Source organism: Phocoena sinus, chromosome 4 (genome assembly GCF_008692025.1).
Source record: "Phocoena sinus isolate mPhoSin1 chromosome 4, mPhoSin1.pri, whole genome shotgun sequence".
Taxonomy (NCBI): Eukaryota; Metazoa; Chordata; class Mammalia; order Artiodactyla; family Phocoenidae; genus Phocoena; species Phocoena sinus.
Window position 1 is genome coordinate 61,121,184 of NC_045766.1, and position 17,318 is coordinate 61,138,501.

General features: G+C 44.3%; 1 protein-coding gene across 7 annotated transcripts in view; it reads right to left on the bottom strand.

Moving 5' to 3' along the window:
- Positions 1-1,508: 1,508 nt before the first annotated feature.
- ABCC5 (ATP binding cassette subfamily C member 5) overlaps positions 1,509-17,318 on the bottom strand; it is an 88,495-nt gene continuing 72,685 nt past the window's right edge. For all 7 annotated transcript variants that reach the window (XM_032629755.1, XM_032629758.1, XM_032629753.1 and 4 more), the window contains 4 exons: positions 6,712-6,790; positions 5,572-5,685; positions 4,744-4,908; positions 1,509-2,975 (listed from right to left, as the gene is read on the bottom strand). In XM_032629755.1, coding sequence (XP_032485646.1) covers positions 2,874-2,975; positions 4,744-4,908; positions 5,572-5,685; positions 6,712-6,790 — 460 coding nt within the window. In that variant the 3' untranslated portion in view covers positions 1,509-2,873. The remainder of the gene's footprint in view (positions 2,976-4,743; positions 4,909-5,571; positions 5,686-6,711; positions 6,791-17,318) is intronic.

Consider the following 17,318-nt stretch of genomic DNA (forward strand, 5'->3'; position numbering starts at 1 on the left):
TTAGACTGTTGTGTTAATTTCTTGCTGTACAGCAAAGTGAATCAGTCATACGTGTGCTTATATCCACTCTTTTTAAGATTTTCTTCCTATTTAGGTCACTACAGAACATTGAGTAGAGTTCCCTGTGCTATACAGTAGGTTCTCATTAGTTATCTATTTTATACATAGAAGTGTATATATGTCAGTCCCAATCTCCCAATTCATCCCACCCACTTCTTCCCCCCTTGATGACCATTAAGTCTGTTCTCTACATCTGTGACTCTATTTCTGCTTTGCAAATAAGTTCATCTCTACCATCTTTCTAGATTCCACATATAAGCAGTATTATACGATATTTTTGTTACCCTTCTTGGAGGGTAAATCCAGTGCATCCAAAAACATGGTTGCTTACATTGGCGCCATCCAACAGAACTTTCCACAATGATGGGAATGTTCTATGTCTGCGCTGTCCAGTACAGAAGCCACAGGCCACGTGTGGCTACAAGAGCACTTGAAATGTGACAACTGAGGGACTGAATTTTTTTTTAATTAATTTATTTATTTTTGGCTGCGTTGGGTCTTCATTACTGCACGCAGTCTAGTTGCGGCGAGCGGGGGCTACTCTTCGTAGCGGTGTGTAGGCTTCTCATTGAGGTGGCTTCTCTTGTTGCGGAGCATGGGCTCTAGGCACGCGGGCTTCAGTAGTTGTGGCACGCGGGCTTCAGTAGTTGTGGCACGTGGGCTTCAGTAGTTGTGGCACGTGGGCTTCAGTACTTGTGGCACGCGGGCTTCAGTAGTTGTGGCACGCGGGCTCTAGAGCGCAGGCTCAGTAGCTGTGGCGCATGGGCTTACTTGCTCCGCGGCATGTGGGATCTTCCGGGACCAGGGCTTGAACCCGTGTCCCCTGCACTGGCAGGCGGATTCTTAACCACTGCGCCACCAGGGAAGCCCTGAATTTTTAACTTAACAGCCAAACCCCTGAATTTTCAAGACACCGGTTTACAAAACGGGCTGGGTTTAAGATACGATTTCTGATGACTCAGCAGAACCAATACCAAATAGTTTAATGCCGCTTTCTTGGCCGCATTCAACATGAGATATTGAGAAACTCTAGAATGAGTACCCTTTCGAATGGGCACTTAATTCTCAATGAGTTAACCTGAATGAATTGGCTGAAAGGGCCATTATATTGTTTGAATTGCTGAGAACCCTCAACAAACTTCATTTAAAATGTGTTTCACCACAACCATCCATCTTACCACATCCCTTCCCACTCCCCACCCTCTTATTAGCAGCACAGGAGCTTGGTTTGACGACCATGCCCAGGAACACAGGCTAGAGGGACTAAGGCCCGCCGCAGTGATTCCAGGCAAGTGGGGCTCCACGCCCCTTGCAACCAACCAGCTCTGCTACTGGTCCCTCCCATCTGTCACTCCACAGCTGGATATTCAGATCCGAGGCTCCAGGACTCCGAAGCCATTCAAAGACAGCTTGTTCCCCTCCCGGAGAATTATTTTATACACCAAGAGTTTTAGAAAATCCAAAATAATTTTATTCACTTTTTCAGATTTTTGCCTCCACAAGGTGTTCAGCAAACATGCTAAGGCGACAGAATGTCTAGTTGGTCACGACATGCAACGCTGACCATTGGACAGATGACAGCAGCGACCACGCCCACCTGAGCTACTGGCCCCAGAGCACAAACGGGGTTTGCGGGAACACACCGAACCACACGGCACTCAGAACCTGAGGTAGGTCTCTTTACAGTACAAAAAACTTCTACACCAGTGTGAGACACTGATGAGCAAGAGCTGCTTAAAGTCGCAGACTTTGGAGAGAGGAAGAGACTCTGCAGCGACCACAGGGAGAAAGGGGAACAGACCCACAAAATCCTGAACCCTGTCACTGAACTGTGGGCTCGTGGGGCAAATGAAGGCAAATGAAGAAGTACCACCGGGAAAAGCAGCAGTGGGCTCCAGGGTTCGGACCGACGGGTTGAGGAGCCGGAGAGCGCTGTGCGGTGGCCAGCGTTAGGAACCTGAGGCAGTGGGACACTTGGAACAGACTCGATGCTTGTTGAGAAACAGCAGAGAAAAGGAGGAACGCAAGAAGGACACTCCCCCCTCACCGAGGAACGTCTCGGCGATTCTCATTTCCGACGGAGGGAGCGAAGAGGGGTCTGGGACTTTGCCCCACTGCTCTCCCGACAGAAACAGTGAAGTGACAACAGGACAGAAAGCAGGAGCCCTGAGAATTCACGGTGCTCTGCGTGGCCTCCAGTGGCCCCCGCTCCACCCCGCCCTGGAGTGGCTGCTGGGGAGGCGGCAGGGGGGCCACTGGAGGGCCCGCTATTGCCACACGCCTTCCTTTCGGACACCCAGAAAACCCGGCACCATGAAACCACCAGCTGGGGAAGAACATATGCTACCCTTCCTATAGTCTAATAGTGAAACCAGATCCTAGTGCAGCAAACTGTACAAAAATGGTAGAAAGGAATCTGCGCTGTTCTTAGCGCAGTGCTTATTTTAATATAAAATAAACGGCTTACATTTTCACCGGAAATATAGGCTATGTACAGAATTATATAGAGATATAGCTACACGTATAAAGCTTCATTATAGGCCTCTGATACATATATAATAACGGTTCCCTGAACCTTTTAGAGTGCAATTAAGAACAAAAACTAAATTTTGTTTACATGAATATGGAATAAATACAATAATCAAAATACGACTCTCCCTAAAAGTGAAACACACAAGCCAATCCTGAATTGCTGTGCTAAAGATAAAATCGGGAAAGGCAAGGTTTCGGCAGGAGGACACGATGAGGGGCCCGCCCCAGGCAGGGAATGGCAATGCTCCAAAGAAAAGAGACTTGGGCAGCGGCGGGAGGAGTTAGCCCTTGACGGCGATCTTGTTCTCTGCAGCAGCAAACATGGCATAGAACCGGGAGCTGTCATTGGACAGAAGGACCGATGGGGTGTCGAACTCCACCACCTGTAAAGGAAGGAGATGGTATCAGAATGTGACTCGGGGACACATGGGGTGATTTAGAGGATCCACTGCTCAGGAACGGGGGCAAAGCCCAAAGCCCCCTGAGGATGGAATCAAGGTGGCAATTCAACTAGCCCTGTCATGCCCAAATGGGTTCTTTTTTTTTTTTTCCGACTAACCAGGGTTTAGTTAAGAGAAAGGTTAGAGAGAAAAACCTCCAGACCTCCTTCACATAAATCTCAATTCCTTCAGTCTTGGGTATGAAGGAATCAATCAACAAGGTCCTATAAGCTGCAGAGGAAAAAATTGCAGCTCAAGTCAAAGGCATACCAGGCAAATGTCATCTTGTTGCGCAAGCTGATCTGAATCTATGGATAGAAAAGGAACAGTTCAGGATGCCTAGTTGGCAGGGGGAAAAAGGGAAGTGAGTATAAAGTCAGTATAATCAACTCAGACAATTATCCATTCCTGTGATGGACTCCTAGGCGGCCACTGGAAATCATATTTCAGTAGAAAATGAATGATATACTGGCAGAACCTGCCTCCCATGAGAGAGGACACATACTCTCCCAGCCTCCCCTGCTGCAGGGCAAAGGCATGGAACACAACTTTGGCCAAGGAGAGGAAGGGGACATCTCCTAGGGTGCTTCTAGGAAAGGTTGTCCTGACCAAGAGACAGGCATAAGGACAAAGTGTTCCTCCTTAGGACTGGCTGTGTGAGGGTATGACGTTGGGTGCTAGAGCAGACATCCTGCATCATAAGGGGAAAGGTAGACACTGGCCCTACTGAGGGATAGGCAGATTATAAGCAGATCCACATGGGAGAGGGAACAAGAGGAAAGGGCATTTTAGGTAGATGGAACTGTATGAGTAAGACACAGAGGTGAAAAAGCTTAGGGGATTCAAAATTGTTTATAGCCAACAGCACTGCAAGGAATAGCAGGAAACGAAGAAGGCTGGGGGGCCAGATTGTTGGAAAGCTGGGACCAGCAAGAAGTTTGGCACCACTACATGATTGTAAAAAGCAGACATACAGGGACTTCCCTGGTGGTGCAGGGGTTAAGAATCCGCCTGCCAATGCAGGGGACACAGGTTCGAGCCCTGGTCCGGGAAGATCCCACATGCCACGGAGCAACGAAGCCCATGCGCCACAACTGCTGAGCCTATGCTCTAGAGCCCACGAGCCACAACTACTGAGCCTGCGTGCCACAACTACTGAAGCCCATGTGCCATAACTACTGAAGCCTGCGCGCCTAGAGCCCGTGCTCCACAACAAGAGAAGCCACCGCAATGAGAAGCCTGCACACAACAGCGAAGAGTAGCCCCCACTCAACACAATTAGAGAAAGCCCACACGTAGCAACAAAGGCGCAACGCAGCCAAAAATAAATAAATAAATTAATTAATTAAAAAACAAACAAAGAAAGCAGACATATAGTGGCTGGTCTCAGTAGCTTTGGGAAATTCTTGTGCATGTGTGTGAATTACTAAGTAGACGTGCTCTCTGACCTAAGCCAAGATGTTACTGTTTACAAGCAACAAAAGAACAGGTAGTAAAGCATAACGAGAACCCCATAAGAGTGCTCCCAGCTCAATCTCTTGACTGGGAGGGCTGCACCCCACCCAAAACGAACCAGACTACAGTCATTATGGCTGCTTATCTGAATGCTCAGAACTACTCTAAGAGGGCCATCTGCCCAATCCTGCCAGGGGCCAGTTTTCCTCCCAGACAAGGCCACGTGCCAAGCCAAGGTCCCCTGGGGGCTCAGTACCTGCCCCTGGGCCAGCACCATAATCCTATCAGAGCCCAGGACTGTATGTAGGCGATGGGCAATCGTCAGCATGGTGCAGTCGGCAAATGCTTCTCGGATGGTCTCTTGGATCAGCAAGTCTGTCTCCGTGTCCATGGCAGCTGTGGCTTCATCTAGAATCAAAATCTGCCGGGGGAGAGAAGAAAAAGGGGGGTCCGACCAATTCCTTAAGCATTCTGGTTAATCTAGGCTTCACTAAAATGTATTTTATGATTTGAATTTTACACCGTATATTGTTTTTTCTAAATAGGTACACCCATATGTAAAAATACTGTTTTGCTTAGTTAGAACTGATATAACTTCAAACCCCTATGTTTGCCTTGATTTCCATGAATGAAAGGATATATGTGAAATACTGATCTAACAAAAGACTCGCCCCACTTGCTCTGTAACTCTAAACATGTACAGTAATCTTTCTGGACCTCCCTTTTCCAGTTTTAAAATGAGGGGACTGGATTTGATGACCTGGATGTGTCTTGTAGTTTTAAAATTTTTCAAATCCACGGTTTCCAGTACAACTCAACTGCTCAGTGGCTAGAAACAAGTTGCCCTTGGAAACTGAAGGCTCAGGGAAGTTAAAAATAAAAACAAACAAGCAAACAAATATTCATAAACCCAAATCGTGTCAAGGTTAATTTAGAAACATCTCTGGGCATACTCTTAAGAAGTGCCACTGGGCTCGGAGCCAGGAATGCCTTTGGACCTCACGCCACAGGCAAAAGCTGTTCTTCCATCTTCCTGCGCTTCTCTGCTGATCCTCCTTCCCTGCCACCCACCAAACTGCCTTACCTTACAGTGACGGAGCAAGGCTCTAGCTATGCACAAGAGTTGCCGTTCCCCCACTGAGAAGTTATCCCCATTCTCCATCACTTCAGATTCAAGTTTCAGAGGTAGCTGAGCAATCTAGGGAGAAAGGAAGTCGAGATTAGAAGGGTAAAAAAAAAAAAAAAAGTAAATTTTGAAAGATAGGAAAAAAAAAAAGAACCTAAATTTTGTCAAAAATCCAGTGGCAAAAATAAATTATTCTGAAACAGATGAAAGAATTATTAGCCCAGAACCTAGCTCACCTAGAAAGAAGGTACAGGTGTGATGATCACGTAGTAGGACCACATTTTCTAGGCCATTCCATATTTCAGCTAAACTATTCTATTAGTCTCATATCATCAAAACGTCCCAGAAATTCCAATATGTTCGTCCCCAAAGCCTGTCATTTTTGGTTCTGAAAATATGGTCACGCGATGAGAAATGGGGTAGACGAAATTACTCTCTTTCTGAAGTCCAAAGCTGTAGGCCCATGGCTGTCAAACCTTTCTTTCAATAAACTATAGAACCTATTCTTCAAGTGAACTTGTTTGAGGCAGCCCAATATAAAGGTGAAGGCAGCGCGGATCTAGTTGAATTAGCGGAAGAGGCCCTGGGCTTGTGCGCAGGAACACGAGAGACCCTACTTCAGGCCAGGGGTATCTGTAGATTGTGGCCCCTGGACGGGGCCTGCTGAGTTACCCTAAGAGGTCTGTGAATCCATACACACACTTTCTCCACAAGTGATATATCTCTTACACATATATAGATGCTTCAAAAAGATGTTGTACTGTTATAATGAATAAGAACAGAACTTGATTTTAAAGCATGACTGAATTCTGAGTGGTTGTCGTTAATATCTTCTCAATTAATGGACAGTAAAAAGGGCAATATGACCATGGGAGGGGGCTAAGGGGGGAGGTGAGGGTCGGGAGATAACAACCTTTATGGCCTTTCTGAAATGCCTGGGAAGCCCTGCTCTGAAGTGCTCCTCCACAGACATCCTGGAGGTGGAGGGAAAGGCTGGGCTGGACAGCAGCAGCCACAGCAGGCTGGAGAGTGACCACAGCATCACTGTGTTTCCAGCCCTGAAATGCCAGCAAAACTCTCTGTCAGTTCTTTACTTACACATTCTTTCATGTGTGTCCTTTCTAGGGCATCCCAGATCTGGTCTTCAGTGTACTGGTTGAAGGGATCCAAATTGGACCTAGTGAGAAACATAACAGGAATTCTCAGGGATCCAACATGTACGTGGCCGTGCTGCACAGGCTGACTGTGGTAAAGGTTTAGACACTGGGGCTCAAACCCCATCCAGCCACAGGGGGAGGCTGAGATGGGAGCACTGCTGCCTGCCTGTCGCAGGAATGAGCCTCCCTTTCTTCTTTACAAAACTTTATTATTTTTATTATGTAAATGATACAAGTTAGTTATAGAAAAATTAGGAGATATAGACATACAAAGACAAAACAAAAACTAATGTATGTTTAATGACTTCTTATCAGACCCTCAGAAACAAACACTGTTAGCACTTTGGCATAGATCCTTCTAGATTTTTTCTATGCATATACATGTTAAAATCTCTCTCTTATATGTATAAACTTAGAAAAACGCCCTCTTTCTTCTTGCTGCACCAGGGTGAGAGCCCTGTCACTGAGCAGGGGTCTCAACAGCTAGCTGACCAGGAAAGGAGCTAATCCAGCAGGAAGGCAGAGGAGAAGGCTGAGCATAATGGGTTCAGGAGGAAGGATTTTACTGGCACTGAAAACTAGTTTGGGGACTCTTGCTTACTGTACTAACAGTATCCACCTCAAGGACATCAAGATTGATACCAAAAGAACAGGTCTAGGTATTTCTGGAAGTGTTAAAGATAGGAGAAAAAGCTCTTTGTCATGAAGGGTGAGGGTGAACAGGTGGTGATGAAACATATTGGGTGGAAAGTGGGCTGTTGCATTAATTTGGGGTGTCTTGTCTCGATCTAAACGTCGCATTTGTGGGTCTAGTAATCTGAAAGGTATTAAGTATAATTTGCTTTGCTCATAAATTATGGTTGGCATATGGGAAATAGAAAAACCTTTGGGAGAACCTTAGCTCTGATCCACACTCGTCTCTGTGTCTGCGGAGACAAATCCCAGGTGTGCAAACGCAAGCAGGTCATTATGGCAGAATTCTGCCCAAGAGGAGAACGCAGGCAGGCACACGCCATCTCCGGACTCCTGGGCAACTCTCTAACCAGCCCTGCTCTCTCGTGCCCCTTTGCACGTGTGCTTCCCCCGACTTAGAACATGCGACCTCTCCCCACTTTTTACTTGAGAGACACTGGTAAGACAAGGGCTCTGGAGCCAGACTGCCTGACTCCTTCACAGCTTCTATCAATGACAGCTGTGTGACCTTGGCCACGTTAGCCTAACTACTCTACACTTCAGTTCCCTCAACTGTAAGACAGGGATAAAAGAGCACCCTCTCAAAAAGGTTGTCTCGGGGACTACATTTCACACGTATAAAGCACGTACAGCAGGACCTGCAGCAGGACCGGCAGTGTGTACCTGAGAGCTACAATTACCGTGTTATTATTATCCTTGTTCTTATTCCTTGGCTGTGATTCCTTCTTGTCCTTCAGTTCTCAACTTAGATGGGGTCTTCAGGAAGTGTCTCCTTACCCTTCAAGCTTGGACTGGGGGTCCCCCTGCCCACCCCTATAATGGCACTCGTCACTTTGTTCATTTGTCTCTCTCCTCCATTGGATTAGAATCCTTGTCTGGATCTTATTCACTGTTGTAGCCCATGTATACTATCTAATATTTTTTGTAAGAAAGAAGAACTTATTCCTCCCATGCTTATTTGAGTTCCTGATAACAGACATTAGTATGTCACAACTTAAGTATTTTCAGTAATAACAGAGGCAGAAAGCAGCATGGTGGAGGGCGGGTGTGTGCACACATAGGATCCGGGCAGACTGGGTTCGATCCCTGCTCTGCCTCTTACCATCTGCGTGACCTTGGACAAGTTAGTCCTCAGTCTCCTCATCTATAAAATGGGGGGATAGTGACACGACCTGGTAGGCTGCTGTGAACATTAGAGCTGTGTAGATACAGTGCCTGGAACACGGCAGACACTCGATAGCTGGTAGCTGTTAAACTGACAGGGGACATGGTCACTTTAGATGCCTGGTTGCACTGCTTGGTGGTTTTGACTCTTATATTTGATGCATTTTTCAAGTGGACACAATAATCCCAGGATCCTGCATACCAGGATCCGAAATAGTTCTGATCAAGTCCTAGCCGTGAATGGTCTAGATGGGGAAGACATTCTCTGCAGGCATGCCATCTAGGAAGAGCCCTCTCACTTAAAGAATGATGGTCTAAAACTGAAATGGCAGAGCATGGGCCTAAGTCTAAGGAGAAGCTCACCTGCTTCTAATCAAAAAGAGATGCTGAAAGCACCTGACCTTGCTTGTCCCTCTAACACTCTGGAGTCTGCCTGAGCTTGCCTCAGGGTTGATGAGATCTGCTCTCTCTCCAGCTGCCTTGTACATTGATACACCGACAGATCAGGGTGAAACCTGTGTTCTCCATCCCAAGTCTGAGGGATAAAAGGTTAATCACATTTTTGTCTGGTTCAACACAGACTGGTGGGAATTCCCATGGGGCAAGATTAGCACAATCCACCCCCCCAAAACAACAACAAGATTAGCACAGCCTCTGAGTGACATTTATCTAGATGGCAATGCAAGTTTTCACAATAAAATATTCTCTCTCCTTTTGTGTCTAATATGGACTTTCTCATAGGTTATAGCAGATTTCCTGACCTTAGGGGTCACAACAGGCGTTTCACTTTTGAACCATAATGCTCAGAGCTGTTTTTTTTTTTTTTTTTTTAAAAAACAAGTTCCTCGGAGCTCTTTACAAGAGTCTTCGGAAGTCCTCATCAAACCTAGACAGAAGGGGCACCCGCCCAGCGGGAAATCACAACTGGTTCCATACAGGGGTCATGTCCTGCTTTGCCTGGTCTCTTGCTCCTTGCCCTACACCTTGGTCTCTATACAGCTGCCCCACGGGACTGCACACTGGAGAATGGCCTCTGCCCATTACAGGGAATCAACTCTGACCTCGGGCAGTAGGACCCGAAGTCGGTGCACATGTGGCTTAGTGCCGGGCTGCTCTGCGTCTGTATCCTGCTCTGACTGTGATTCCCACTTAGCGTCGCGGGACCCTATCGAGCTAGAATCTCCCCCTGTCGGACAGTTCTGCTAGGTCAGTTCCTGTTGTGTCTCCATGTGCCCAGGTTCCTATCTTGACAGCCTGCTCAGGCTCCCAAGTTTCGGGGCCCCACCTTGCTCTGGCTTTATCTGTGAGCTCCCTGATTATAAATATCTGCCTTTTGGGGTCTCTGAACACCGCCCAGTTGCCACTGCTGTGGTCTATTTGCCAGAGGAAAATCCATATTACCTAAGGCTGGAATTCCCAGCACCAATAACTTGATAAATTGCCACCTATGGTTTGATACCTCACTTTCTGGATTTCCGGTTTAGCCCATCTCCTACCTCTTAAATCTTCCCTTTCTCTACCTCTTCCTGGAAGGAATGTGTAATTCTAGGTTTTAGATTCTACCACTTGTTCAGATTCCTCCCATGTCTGCTGAGTTGAGTCCTCTGAACAGAGTTAAAGACCTCAACAAACATATGTTCAAGATTGAAGGGTCCGTAATGTTGGTTTCTAGGAAAGGAATGTGTACAGTTTCCCTAGACTTAGTCTAGGAAGTGTTCTTTAATACTGTACAGTGATGCCTAGTGTTATGGGTTGAAAAGTATCTACCAAAAAGATATGTTGAAATCTAACCCTCAGTACCTAAGAATGTGACCTTATCTGGAAGTAGGATCAGTGTAGATGGTATTAGTTAAGATGAGGTCATACTGGAGTAATGAGGTATGGTGGACCCTTAATCTAGTAGGACTGATGTCCTTATAAGAGAGCCACATAAAGACAGAGACACAGAATGAGAGGGCCCATGTGACAACAGAGGCAGAGACCGGGATGATGAATCTACAAGCCAAGGACACCAAAGACTGTTGGCAAACCACTAGAATGTAGTAGAGGCAAGGAAGGATCCTACCGGTTTCAGAGGTAGCATAGCCCTGCTGACAACTTGATTTCATACTTCTAGCCTCCAAAACTGTGAGAGAATAAATTTCTGTGGTTTTGGGCCACCCAGTTTGTGGCATTTTGTGGCAGCATGCCGAGAATACAAATACATCTAGTAATTCGTCAGACACCTCTTACCAGACAAGTAGTAAGTACACAAGAGTGTACTGCTCACTGAGCAGCTACCCCATCAGACTCGGCAGACACATAGAGGGGCTTGACATTCAACCCCGCCCAGGCCCATCACACCAGCTGAAGGAGACTCTCCCAAGACTAAGCAATGGGTTCCAGATATATAAGGAATATTTACATACACCAGCAGGTGGTAAACATACACATTAAGGCAGACCAGACTGATCTCAACAGGGAACTCAATCAGGAATGAAAAAGAAATATATACCCTCATTAGAGGGGCCAGATGGTCCTGGTCTCACCCACAGATACGAATGAAAGCAAAGTTATACATCCAATGCATCAAGTACTCAGCTGGGTAGATGGAAAGAAAAGCATCTGAGCACGAAGGCACTTACTTTTTAACAGTCGGAACTCCTGGAGTCCTATGTTGCTCAAAGTGCATTTTCATCTTTGGTTCTTTGTATGTTATTTTTAGCAATATTCTAAGTTTACCTATTGACTACTACTGATTAAGGTCAAGAGTATCTCCCAGGGTGTTTGAGGATACAGCAATCCCCTCCAGGCACACAGAAGACACCATGCTGAACCACATCGTCCTCTGTCGGTGGTGCGTGCCTCCCTGCAGCCGCAGCCTCAGGACAGGAGACTACAGGACCCTCAGACCTTCGTCTCTCAGGAAGTTAAAGGAAAACTCAAAATAGTTATTCAGAAACAAGGCTTGACTTTTAGTTAAGAGTACATGAAAAAGACTAAAGAGAACAGCAGAGGTTGTGTGAAAATTTTTTTCAAGAAGGGGGACAGAGGCTGTGCAAATCTGAAAGCAGATGAGAGTTTGAAGATGTCGCAAAAAGAAAGGTAACTAATGGTCAAGACCCCTGCGGAAGGAGGCGCAACCCTAGTTTTTGGAGAAAGGGATTACCTCTCAAGGTAGTGAATAAGGGGGCTGTGATGATAACTTCAGAGACAATACAGTGAGCGGAGTGAGGGAGAGCCCAGGCTCTCAGCAGACAGCCCAGGTTCTTATCTTTGGGCAAATTATTTAACCACTCTGGGTTTTAGCTTCTTCATCTATAAAATAGGCATAATAATAGCACCTACCTCATTTGAGTTTTGAGTGTTTGAAGAATTAATACAACTTAAATGCTTAGGACAATTCACCACGTAATAAGTCCTCAATATGCTTAGCTACTACTATTATTGTTGTTGCTCTTTAGAGCAGCAGTGTCTGGCACCAAAGGACCTTTTTCTTTCTTTTTTTTTAAAAGACAATTCTTTTAGAGCAGTTTTAGGTTCACAGCAAAATTGAGAAGAAGGTACGGAGATTTCCCATATACCCCCAGCCAGAAGGACTTCAACAAAAGTTAGATAACATCTAGTGTTCTTCATATAGCGATCCTAGACTTAGCATTACTTTCCGACATTGAGATTAGAAGCTTTGGGGGAATTCCCCAGTTCCACAGGGTCTAAGACATCAAAAAAAGTAAAAGGGGGTCCCTTAAACAACAGAATAATTCAAAGACAAATGAAAGACCTTGAGATTCTAAGATCCTGCTTCAAATCTGGAGCAACTTCCATTCCCTCTGGAGCGCTAGGTGCTTGTGCTTGAAGGTGTCTGGGCCCAGAATGAACCAAAGCAGAGTGGGTCAGCTGTGGGCTCAGTTGTTTTTGTTGTGATTTTGAGTTGAGAGCTTGAAATATTCCTCAAAAGCAGAAAAAAAATATTAATGGGCAGTTGGAAAAGGAGAGAGAGCAGCTGAATAGGAAGAACTGAGAACACTGCCTCCGGCTAACGAAGGGATGCCAGGCAGAGATGCTCCAGGTGATGAGAAGTGCTCACCCCCCACAAGGAGACTGAGACTCAGACACACTAGAGTGACAGCTGAGGACAACTAGTCTCACTAAGGGGCAGATTAACCATCAGCCAAGGCAGGCTGCAGATAGTCCACAAGGATGGAAAGCATTTGGGCAGGAGCTGGTTAGGGCAGAGGCAAAGAGATAGGCTTCCTGAGACCAGGAAGCACAGGTCCTCTGGGGAAAGGAAAGGACTGCCAGGACCACGAAAGAGGGAAGGTCAACAAAAGTGTTTAGGGCTGGATGAGAAGGGACCTCTCTTCCTGGAGCCAACCATTAGGGCAAAAGGCAGAGGAAAGGCACTGGCTACAGAAACACAGGCCCTACAATTCAAACCCAGACAGTTGGATGAGGGAGGGCTGGATGAGCTATTGGAATGGACTGAGATTCTGGCTAATCTAGGGAGGAGTGTGCCCCTAAATGATCTGGTCTATGATTTATTTATGTTTGTATGCAGAACAATTCACAAATGTTTAACTTGCAAAATTCTCTGAGTTCTGTTTGTCTGATTTTGGTTTTACGTTGATTTCCCTCTAAGAGCTCCTGATATGTTTTAACTGCATGTTGGTATCTCCAGGAGATGTATGCACCCCCAATGCTGGTTAAAGGCAGTGAAGATACAGTTTCCAAATTCAGAGTCTCCAGGAGGTAGCTGAGGAAGCAGCTGATCTACCCTGCCTTTGCCTTGGGAAACTCATTATAGGCCTTCTAATTTTCTAACAAAAGCAGAAGAACACCAAAAGGTGGATATTCTTTTAAACGTATGAGAAACCTGAGGGGATAAAGGGAAGATAGAAGGTCTGGGATTTAATTTTTCCTCAGTGTCTACTACCGACTTAAAAAGTCAAAATTACAGCAGGCAGAAAGTGGAACTTATATGATTTCCTAGGTTTGCACAGCCGACTAACCAAACAGCGCTCCGAGCTCAATTACTAAAAACCCAGTCAACAGCACACCAGCCACTGAGCTTGTCCATCAAGTGGCAACATATCTCTGGAGCTGATAACAAATGGCCCCAACTCCCACGAAGGCTGTGCTTCTACAGTGTCCTACAAACAGCAGCCAGCAGGTCAATGCTTAACCATTAACTCCAGAAGCCCGAGTCACAGACCCAAATGAAGTGCTGTAAAAATTTGAAATGAACACTGATACTTCTTGGTGGCAGCATATTCAAGGGAAGTCTAACGTTTAACATGCCTTATTTCCTAGTTCTCTTATTTTTTTAAAATTTATTATTATTTTTTACATCTTTATTGGAGTATAATTGCTTTACAATGTTGTGTTAGTTTCTGCTGTATAACAAAGTGAAACAGCTATACGTATACATATATCTCCATATCCCCTCCTTCTTGCATCTCCCTCCCACCCTCCTTATCCCACCCTTCTAGGTAGTCACAAAGCACCGAGCTGATCTCCCTGTATCTCCCTGTGCTATGTAGCTGCTTCCCACTAGCTATCTATTTTACATTTGGTGCTGTATCTATGTCGATGCTACTCTCTCACTTTGTCCCAGCTTACCCTTCCCTGTCAGAACCTTTTTTTTTTTTTAGATTCCATATATATGTTAGCATACGGTGTTTGTTTTTCTCTTTCTGACTTACTTCACTCTGCATGACAGACTAGGTCCATCTACTTCACTACAAATAACTCAATTTTGTTTCTTTTTATGGCTGAGTAATATTCCACTGTATATATGTGCCACATCTTCTTTATCCATTCATCTGTCGATGGACACTTAGGTTGCTTCCATGTCTTGGCTATTGTAAATAGAGCTGCAATGAACACTGTGGTACATGTCTCTTTTTGAATTATGGTTTTCTCAGGGTATATGCCCAGTAGTGGGATTGCTGGGTCATATGGTAATTCTATTTGTAGTTTTTAAAGGAACACCCATACTGCTCTCCCTAGTGGCCGTATCAATTTACATTCCCACCAACAGTGCAAGAAGGTTCCCTTTTCTCAACACCCTCTCCAGCATTTATTTTTTCTAGATTTTTTGATGATGGCCATTCTGGCCAGTGTGAGGTGATACCTCATTGTAGTTTTGATTTGCCTTTCTCTAATGATTAGTGATGAGCATCCTTTCATGAGCTTGTTGGCAATCTGTATATCTTCTTTGGAGAAATGTCTATTTAGGTCTTCTGCCCATTTTTGGGTTGGGTTGTCTGTTTTTTTGATATTAAGGTGCATGAGCTGCTTGTATATTTTGGAGATTAATCCTTTGTCAGTTGCTTCGTTTGCAAATATTTTCTCCCATTCTGAGGGTTGTCTTTTGGTCTCGTTTATGGTTTCCTTTGCTGTGCAAAAGCTTTGAAGTTTCATGAGGTCCCATTTGTTTATTTTTGTTTTTATTTCCATTTCTCTAGGAGGTGGGTCAAAAAGGATCTTGCTGTGATTTATGTCAAAGAGTGTTCTTCCTATGTTTTCCTCTAAGAGTTTTATAGTGTCTGGCCTTACATTTAGGTCTTTAATCCATTTTGAGCTTATTTTTGTGTACGGTGTTAGGAAGTGTTCTAATTTCATTCTTTTACATGTAGCTGTCCAGTTTTCCCAGCACCACTTATTGAAGAGGCTGTCTTTCCTCCATTGTATATTCTTGCCTCCTTTACCAAAGATAAGGCGACCATAGGTGCATGGGTTTATCTCTGGGCTTTCTATCCTGTTCCATTGATCTATATTTCTGTTTTTGTGCCAGTACCATATTGTCTTGATTACTGTAGCTTTGTAGTTTAGTCTGAAGTCAGGGAGCCTGATTCCTCCAGCTCCGTTTTTCTTTCTCAAGATTGCTATAAAAAAAAAAAAAAAGATTGCTTTGACTATTTGGGGTCTTTTGTGCTTCCATACAAAGTGTGAAATTTTTTGTTCTAGTTCTGTGAAAAATGCCATTGGTAGTTTGATAGGGATTGTGTTGAATCTGTAGATTGCTTTGGGTAGTAGAGTCATTTTCACAATGTTGATTCTTCCAATCCAAGAACATGGGATATCTCTCCATCTGTTTGTATCATCTTTAATTTCTTTCATCAGTGTCTTGTAGTTTTCTGCATATAGGTCTTTTGTCTCCTTAGGTAGGTTTATTCCTAGATATTTTATTCTTTTTGTTGCAATGGTAAATGGGAGTGTTTCCTTAATTTCTCTTTCAGATTTTCCATCATTCATGTATAGGAATGGAAGAGAGTTCTGTGCATTAATTTTGTATCCTGCTACCTTACCAAATTCATTGATTAGCTCTACTAGTTTTCTGGTAGCATCTTTAGGATTCTCTATGTATAGTATCATGTCATCTGCAAACAGTGACAGTTTTTCTTCTTCTTTTCCAGTTTGGATTCCTTTTATTTTTTTCTTTTCTGATCGCTGTGTCTAAAACTTCCAAAACTACGCTGAATAACAGTGGTGAGAGTGGGTAACCTTGTCTTGTTCCTGATCTTAGAGGATATGGTTTCAGTTTTTCACCGCTGAGCATGATGTTGGCTGTGGGTTTGTCATATATCCTAGTTCTCTTCTAAATCATGATTTAAAAAATTAAGAAAAATATGGCTCTTTTTCCTGAGCCAAAATTATAAGGTTAGTTGTATTCTCAAAGGCATTCCTGTGGCATCTAAAAATAGAGAGATTTATGGGAAGGAAGAGCAGATTTGGCAACACCTTTCAATTTCTTAATTTTAGACCCGAGTCTTCAATAAATTATAATTCTCTTTAATGTTGCTTGTTTAACCCTGTTATCTCAGTACCCAAAGGGAATGACATCCTCATCAACAGATCCAGTCTATGCTGTCCAAATTCACTAGTGTTTTAGAGAAATGCCAAAGTAAACACACCCAAGAACGCTGACCCCACATGAATGCAGGTGAGAATTCAGTTTATCCACCGAACCTCCTTAAATCAGTGGGTTCAAATGCCAGTTCTGAAGAAAGCGGGGCGGGTGTGTGTGGAGGCCTAGTTTTAAAGACAAGTCTGAACATTGCCTGTGGTTATTTGAAATTAAGTTGGTACCTTTTTTTTTTTTTTTTTGTAAACTGCTAAAAATTAAAGAGGGAATGGCAATATCACTTTTAGAGTGATTTAATAAAAGGAGTCCTATCTAGGTCAACTGTATAGTTAAAGCTGTTTTTATTTAGAAGGAGTCAACTTAAATAGAAATGGACTCAAATTATGGAAACACATTGCTTTTAGGAGGCAGAAGCTTCAGGCTAAAGGTAGAATAAAGCCTAGGAAAAGATAACGGGGTTAAACATATATCCTTCTTAGTTATTTTATCTTTGGTAATCTGGCAGATTTCAGAGACAGGCATCATTCTAGAGTAAGAACAAAAGGCGGGGGAAAGATACTGGAAGATGAAAAAACGTGAGTAGTAATAATGCCTGAAGACCATCGTGAGAACTGTGACTTGGAGGGTACCTAGAAGAGAGTACAGCACGGGGAGGACGATGATGGCTGCTACCATGTATAGGATGCTTGCCCTTTGCCAGCCTCTGTGCTTGTATAAAATTTGCACAAATTTATTCAACCTTCACAACAATGGGGCTTAGTAGTATCCCCATTTCATGGAGGAGAAAACAAGCTTAGGCGTGGTTTACTTGTCTAAGACACACAGTCCAGATGTCTCTGACTTCC